This window comes from Telopea speciosissima, chromosome 5 (assembly GCF_018873765.1).
Source record: "Telopea speciosissima isolate NSW1024214 ecotype Mountain lineage chromosome 5, Tspe_v1, whole genome shotgun sequence".
NCBI lineage: Eukaryota > Viridiplantae > Streptophyta > Magnoliopsida > Proteales > Proteaceae > Telopea > Telopea speciosissima.
The window spans coordinates 65,400,314-65,407,734 of NC_057920.1; the positions used below are offsets into that span (position 1 = coordinate 65,400,314).

The 7,421-nt window shown below is 37.5% G+C and overlaps 1 protein-coding gene across 2 annotated transcripts; it reads right to left on the reverse strand.

The window, feature by feature from the left end:
- Nucleotides 1-392: 392 nt before the first annotated feature.
- Nucleotides 393-7,017, reverse strand: LOC122661631 (disease resistance protein RPV1-like). 2 transcript variants are annotated; one of them, XM_043857090.1, is made up of 4 exons: nucleotides 6,381-7,017; nucleotides 3,337-4,429; nucleotides 2,883-3,170; nucleotides 393-2,761 (listed from the first exon to the last, which is right to left on the reverse strand). In XM_043857090.1, the coding sequence occupies exons 1-4, from the start codon at nucleotides 6,983-6,985 to the stop codon at nucleotides 683-685; spliced, it is 4,065 nt and encodes a 1,354-aa protein (XP_043713025.1). In that variant the 5' UTR covers nucleotides 6,986-7,017; the 3' UTR covers nucleotides 393-682. The 2 variants fall into 2 exon arrangements, with proteins under 2 accessions (XP_043713025.1, XP_043713026.1); XM_043857091.1 differs by having other exon boundaries at nucleotides 3,337-4,391; nucleotides 6,381-6,508.
- Between the last annotated feature and the right edge of the window lie 404 nt (nucleotides 7,018-7,421).

Sequence of the window (7,421 nt, forward strand, 5' to 3'; positions counted from 1 at the left end):
ATTTCCTCAACAGGTATGCATGCTTGATGTGTTAGAAGTCAGTCTAAGATTACGGTGTCAAAGCATGAGAATTTAGCTCATCACCCATCACTGGAAGATATGATCAATATATTGGTCTTCACCACTGTGACTCCACTTTTCTCATGGGTGTTTCTTAGTGTAATCTATTGAAGCAATTTTGAATCTTCTCAAGTGCCAATGCACATAAGTCACATGTATTATACATGCCACATGTGATTATATGAGCATGAATCATTCTGTTTCTATTGCATGGTGTCATCCCTTCTAAAGTATTATTTAATGATAACTGGCAAGCAAAAGGATATAACAAGAGGTTAAAAGAAAAAAATAGCATCATAACAGAAACTAATTCAGGAAACAACCACTTTTCTGAAGTAAAACAGCGCATCTTCAACTAGTAATTTAAAGAAATTTGGGCTTACCCGAAAAAACCAAGAGATTGCTACAATCTAATGTTTCCATTGTACTGTGATGCGACAGTGTTCGGCTCCAGCCTGGTAGTTGTGATGATAGGATCAGGCTTAAGCTAAAAGTCTTTAAGACCGTAAAGATTTAGGTTGGATTTGGACTGATGTAACCTTCCTGCAGCATTTTGATCATTCTTGACAGAGTAGGAGAGAGAGGTCTTCCATCTTGGTATTTGGTTACTCAAAGAGATAGTCTAGCAGCTGATGGGTTCCATTTCTTCCAACTCCTTATAAGTAATTAAGTGCTCCCTTCCCTCGAGGCCCTTGATCTCGTTCAGCTTACTGCAGTTGGAGACTTCTACTTTCTCCAATTCTTTCAAGCTTGACAAATCTAAACTCTTTAATGATGCGCACCCTTTCATTTTGAATATTCGTAAGGACTCCAATTTGTCGCTGCCCTGAATTTCAGTCAATTTTTTGCAGCCATCAATATGCAATTCTTCTAATTTTTTCAAGTTTGAAAGATCTGGTAATCTTTCAATTGATGTACTCATGTACAAGTCCAACTTTTTTAAAGACTGCAGACTCTCAAGGCCCACGATCTCTACCAACCTATTGCAGTGAGGAAGTTCCAACACCTCTAGTCTTTCCAAGCTTGATAAATTCGGTAACCTTTCTAGCGAAGTTCCCCACTTAATTGACAGCTTTTCTAGTGATTCCAGTCCATCAAGGCATTCAACCTCAGTCAGTCTCTCACAGAAATCAAGGCATAATGTTACCAGACATTCCAATTCCTCAAGGCCCTGGATCTCCACAAGCTTGAGACAGCCGTCAAGCCTTAGATGCTTGAGCCTTTTCAAGTTCGACAAATTTGGCAATCTTTCCATTGACATGCAACCAACAGCATTTAGTTCAGTTAGACTCGATGGAAGCTCCGGGAGGTTCTTAAGCTTTACACAACTGTGTATGTCAAGTACCTTGAGCCGGTTAAGAGCATTAATACTGGTGGGTAGGGTGGGAATGTCAGACTTTCCCAAATGTAAGGATTCCAATTTTGTTGAATTCCCAATATCAGTAGGAATCTCCACCAGTTTTCTGCAGAACCGAAGGTTCAACTCTTGTAAATTTGTTAAGTTTGAAATATCTGATAATTTTTTCATAGACGAATTATCTTCAGCTTCTAGAACCCTTAAACTAGATGGAAGCTTTGGAAGGGACTGGAGATTTGAGCAATTCCTTATTTCAAGACTTTGCAATAGAGAAAGGCTACAGATGCTTGCGGGAAGGTTACAAAAGCTGCTGTTCTCTAGCTTTAAGATTCTCAAAGAGGATAGTCTCCCAATATCACCTAAAGTTTCCCCTTCTGAGATAGCCCAATTGTATAATAGAAGTTCTTCCAATGAGCATAAACTCCCAAGGCCCTCAAGAAAGCTCTTGGATTCTACAATTTTAAGTCCACCAATTGACAGCTTCTTTAAGTTTGAAAGTGTTTCAAAATCAGCAGGTAAGTGCCCCCAATCATTTAAATACATTTCAAAACATTGCAAATGTCTCAATCTTCCCATTGAACCTGGTTGGTTAAGCAGCCTCTTGCAATGCCTTGTACTTAATACCTCAAGCTTCTCTAGCAATCCAACAGAATCAGGTAGCCTCGTTATATTAGTAAGATCAAGGCGAAGAAATGTTAGATTACCTAGATTCCCAATAGAATCAGGTATTTCAGAAGTATCTGTGCCAAACAAGTCAAGCTTTTCCAACGATACCAATCCTCCAATGGAATCTGGAATCTTTCTTAGTAGAAAGCAACCCTTTAATGATAAGCATCGCAGTTTCTGCAGCAATCCAATACTATCTGGTAATACACTGATTCGTGTCCCATCTAACACAAGGTCTACAAGTGATTTTAAATTACCAATTGAATTGGGCAATTCAGTCAATGCAGCACAGTATTTTGCAGTCAAGGTCTTAAGTTTCTTCAAAAGACCAATAGATTCAGGTAACTGTTCCATCCGAATAGCATTGTCAATGATAAGTTTTGTTAGCCCTTTCATGAGACCCAATTCTGTTGGCAACTTCTGAAGTTTAGCGCATTCAATGTGAAAGTTTTGAAGAGAACTCAACTTACAAATACTAGTGGGAATTTCCACTAGGCTGTCACAATCATTCAAATTCAAGAATACCAAACTCTTCAGATGCCCAATGGAATCATCAACCTCAAACAAACTCCCACAGCCTTCAAGAATTAATATCTCCAGGTTCGAGAATGCTGAAAAGTCAGGAGTTTTATTCAGGCAACAATCTGTTAGATTTAGAACTTTCAATGTGGTTGACTTCTGCAAAACAAGTAATTGCAAGAGATCAATATTCATCAGGTATTTCAACCAATAAAAGGTTGGGGTGAGGAGGGGAATTCATGATATCATAAGGGAGGGGGGAGCCAAAATTATGTAATACCTTGATTTGTTTCCAACCCTTCCAATGCTCTGTGACATTGCTCTGTGATAAATCAAGAACAACAAGCTCCTCCAAGTGAAAATTGGCTGGTGTAAACTCCAGAGGGCATCCTTTCCAACTAAGCCATCTCAACTTTGAAAAGAGGTGCTCAAAGTTTCCAACAAGGTCTGTATAATCAATTCTGAGCAACCTTAGTTTAGACATTGCTTGAAATCCTTCACTCTTCAAATAATGATCTTTTGAAGCATATCCAAAGTCAAGGTGGAGGCCGTCCACTTTCCTTGTTCCCTACCAATATAGAACTTTAAATAAGCATGCATAGGAATTTAAAACAAAAAATACCTAGACCAAATTCATAGACTAGATTACATGCATTACCACTTTTCTTAAACAAGTCAACGAGGAACTAGAAACACAATACAAAGATTGTAATGTCCATGCATTAAAATATTACCGTTTCTGTCTTCAGTACATTCAAGGCTTCCTCATGAGACCACAACCTACTACGCTCTCCAGGCTCGAGAGGATTTTCTTCACGAACTATTTCCCTACCGAGGTCTCGAAGCTGATCATGCATCCAGAACTTATTCTTGTCATCAATTTTTACAAAAGACTTTAGCTGAAGGATACTAATCCCACTTTCTGGAAAAAATTCACAGCTACTCCATATTTGAGTTGCAATTTCTTTGTCAGTTCCAATAAAAAAACATGCTATATCAAGAAAGATAGCTTTCTCTTCATCATCTAACCCATCATAACTTATTCTCAACTTGTCTCGGACTTGAGCATTAGGCTTTTTCTTCAACTTCTTCAATGTTTCTTCCCAAACAGATTTTGGCTTCAAAAATAAAAAAGATCCTAAAATTTCAAGAGCCAAAGGAAGCCTTCCAGTAGTTTTTGCCACCTTTTGTGAAATATCCACATAATCTTCTGGAGGATGATCTTTTCTAAAAGCATGCTTGCTGAAAAGTTGAATAGATTGAATAAGATCCATTTCCTTTGGCTCATAAATCCCATCCACTCCATACAAATATAATACATGCTTATCTCTTGTTGTAATGATGACCCTACTTCCCAATCCAAACCAATCACCATTCCCTGCTAGTGCATTTAATTGACGATAGTGATCCACGTCATCAATAACAAGAAGAATTCTCTTATTGGAAAATCTTTTTCTTATCACTTTAATTCCTTCATCAACATCAGTGATGCTTTGTTCCTTTTGGTTTAGGATATCAGAGATAAGTTTATTTTGCAAATACACAAGGTCCCTGGGTTGTTGACAAGTACCTCGAACGTCTGCCAAAAAACTACATCCATCAAAATGAGAACAGATTTTATTGAAGGTAGCTTTGGCAATTGTTGTCTTGCCTATACCACCCATGCCATGGATCCCCACAATCTGTTTAGATTCAGCATATAACAATCTCATCATTTCCTCGATATGTGAATCGATGCCAACTAGGTTATCACTAACAATCAAGGAGGTATTCTTCAGTTTCTGCAAAACTGTTTCAACGACTAAGCTTATTAAATTTGCCTCTTTCCTGCCAAACGAATTCAGAAGAAAGGGAGCATACAATAAATATTAGTGAGATGCAAACAGTAGCATCAACAACAAGAAGGTAACAAGAATCATGGAGCTTGCGTACTTAAAGGAAGGAAACACTAAATGAACTTATTAGATTTGGCAGATTTCATAATTTGTTTATTTCTTTTTTCATTCTTTCAATTGTAGTTTGCCAACAAGTTTAATTTGATCCTCAATTGGGTTGACCATATTATGTAAAGATAGTAATGTTGGTACCACAAGTTAGCTACATTAGGACGAAGCAATGGTTTCTCTATCTGGTACACCTAGGGAGGAGTCACTAGGTGGATATTCTAATATTCTACTGCCCTTGGCCACTTTTACCTCCCACATGGTAGTTTAGTTGGTGCTCAAATTTTTTGATCAAGTTGTCCACATCGCCTTGACTTGTGCTAAGTTTCATTTAGAAAACAATAAAAGATGTGGCTCAATCAACAAGTCAATTATGATCAAGACTTATTTGGTAAAAGAAATGGTTCATTACATAGTAAGCCTTATTGATTGAGTACAATTTCGAAATTTAACAAATGGCCAATCCAAATGGTCCCCTATCTATCCAACAATCAAATTGCCATATAAGAGCCCTCATGAGTTTGACAGATGGAGATACAAAATGACAAAATTCGATTGATAGAGGGCCATATGGTTCAGATCGGTCATGAAATTCAACATGTCTGATGATCCAAAGGATATGCTACCTAGAGATTCCTTTTTTAGGTATACCACCTGGAGAAACTTCTGCCAATAAATTTCTTGCACTATAGTAATAGCAATGGGTAAGGTTTGATCCAGATTTTTTCTAACACAAACCTAACCTAAATCCAAATTGACATAAACCAGACTGAACCATGGTAAAACGACTCATGGAAAAATACAATGAGAAATAATAAAATCATTTTTCTAATGATAAGTGGCAATGTAAAAATTGGACTGATAACCAACCGATGGTTAAGTGATGGGCCTGATGGCAATGGCAACATCTTCAAAAGTTTGGGCACTAACAAACAGTCAGATGGTAGAAAAGGCAACAAGAGCATGACAGCTCCCACTTTAGGAGGTGTATCCTCCAAATAAAAATGGGGTGAAGTGTAGGCTTCCCAATCAAAATGGCTACCACATGGCAGTGTTTGATTGTGCCCAAATTTAGCGAATAATGTTGTCTACATCATTATCTAACCATAGGTCAAGTTACTGACTAATCTTACCGAAATCATCATACATTATGTTAATGCTTTAAAAAGTCACTTTTTATTATCTAACCATACATTATGCAGGTTTTCCTATAAGGAAACCAAAAGCGGAAACCTCTTACATTGGAGGGCCATATAAATAAAATAAGCCCAATATAAGTTCCTACGTACGATATATGGCCTATCCAGGTCATTCCCCATCCATCCAACAGTCAGAATTAGCAATGTAAAGTAAATAGTAATTGTTTCTATTTCGGTTTTTATTCATATATTTATGCAAGATAATTGGATATTATACACAAATTCAGAATCCTTTCGGATTTCAGTATTATAGTCTAAAATTAAAAATTACAATGGAGGAAAGGAGGGCATACCCTGACTTAAACAAATACATTGGTTTAAGGAGAACCCACCTTTAGTAATTTTACTTAAAAAATACAGTTATTAAAATACTATAAGATAGAAACAAATACTATTCCTTTATGTTGTCTATTTTAATGTTAAAGAATGTTGTCTATCTTAATGTTAATATATTGTAAAGTAGGAATCACTTCATGAATATATTTATTAAAATACTATAAGATAGAAACAATTACTATTTCTTTATGTTGTCTATCTTATTGTTAAAGTAGAAATAGATTCATTTACAAGCAGAACACTTTCCAATTATACTCCAGTTTGCTACAATTTTCATTAAAATTTGGGTTTTGGAATTACCTATTTTTGTCCAAATCCCATCCTTTCAATTTGCCCACATCAGCCAGAGCCTCCCTCCACCTCCTCACAGTTTCATCATCAAAACGCCTCTCGTGCTTCCGAAAATCCTCTGCAAAGCTCCCAGTCTGATTCCTAACCTCCGATGGTTCCACTCTGTAGAAAATCGGCAACACAGTTTGCCCCTTCTTCTTCCACTCTGCTATCATGGCGATCTCAATAAGGCACCATTTGCTAGAAGCATAGCCTTTGGAGAAGATCGGGATCGCGATCGTCGATTGCTGGATTGCGGCGAGAAGCTCTGGACCGATCTCTTCTCCTGTTCTGAGTTCATCGTCGTCTCTGAAGGTGTGAATTCCATTGTCTTTCACAGCTTTGTAGAGGTGATCAGTGAAGCTATTGCGAGTGTCTTCACCTCTGAAACTCAAGAAAACCTCATAGTTCAATCCAGATGAAGTAGATACAGTAGAAGATAAAACCGAACTTTTCTTCTTCTTGGGGCTAACAGGTTTAGTGTCGGTGAGTTTGTTGAGGAGAACACCGGCGCCTAAGATAAGAAGACAATCGATGACGAAACCAAAAACAGGGCGTACCCACCCGTAATTCATCCTCGTCTTTTCGAGAAGAGAATAGTTTCAAAAAAATTTTAAGGCTCTGAAATCTGAACTCTGAAGTAGCTTGCTTACCAAGTAGTGTAGTTGCATTCACTACTTTTCAACGAAGAACCAGAGAGGAATGTTAGCCACTTCACGCATCCTCTACTTTTCAACTTAAACAGGGGCAGAAAGGTCATTTCATGTGAAAAAGTGAGGCAAGGTGGCAAGTCGGGGCAGAAAGGTCATTTTATATGAAGCCTATTGAGCCTCTTATCAAGCAGGGGCCCGGATTTCAATTGCACATAGCATCTACGTTTGTCCATAAGGCACATTACTACATTAGGTGGTCAATTTCCTGCAGTTGTGTTTGTTATATATTCTTGGAATGCATTCTCAGTCGATTTCGAATTCAAGGACGACGATAAAAATAACTATTTATATAGAAAAT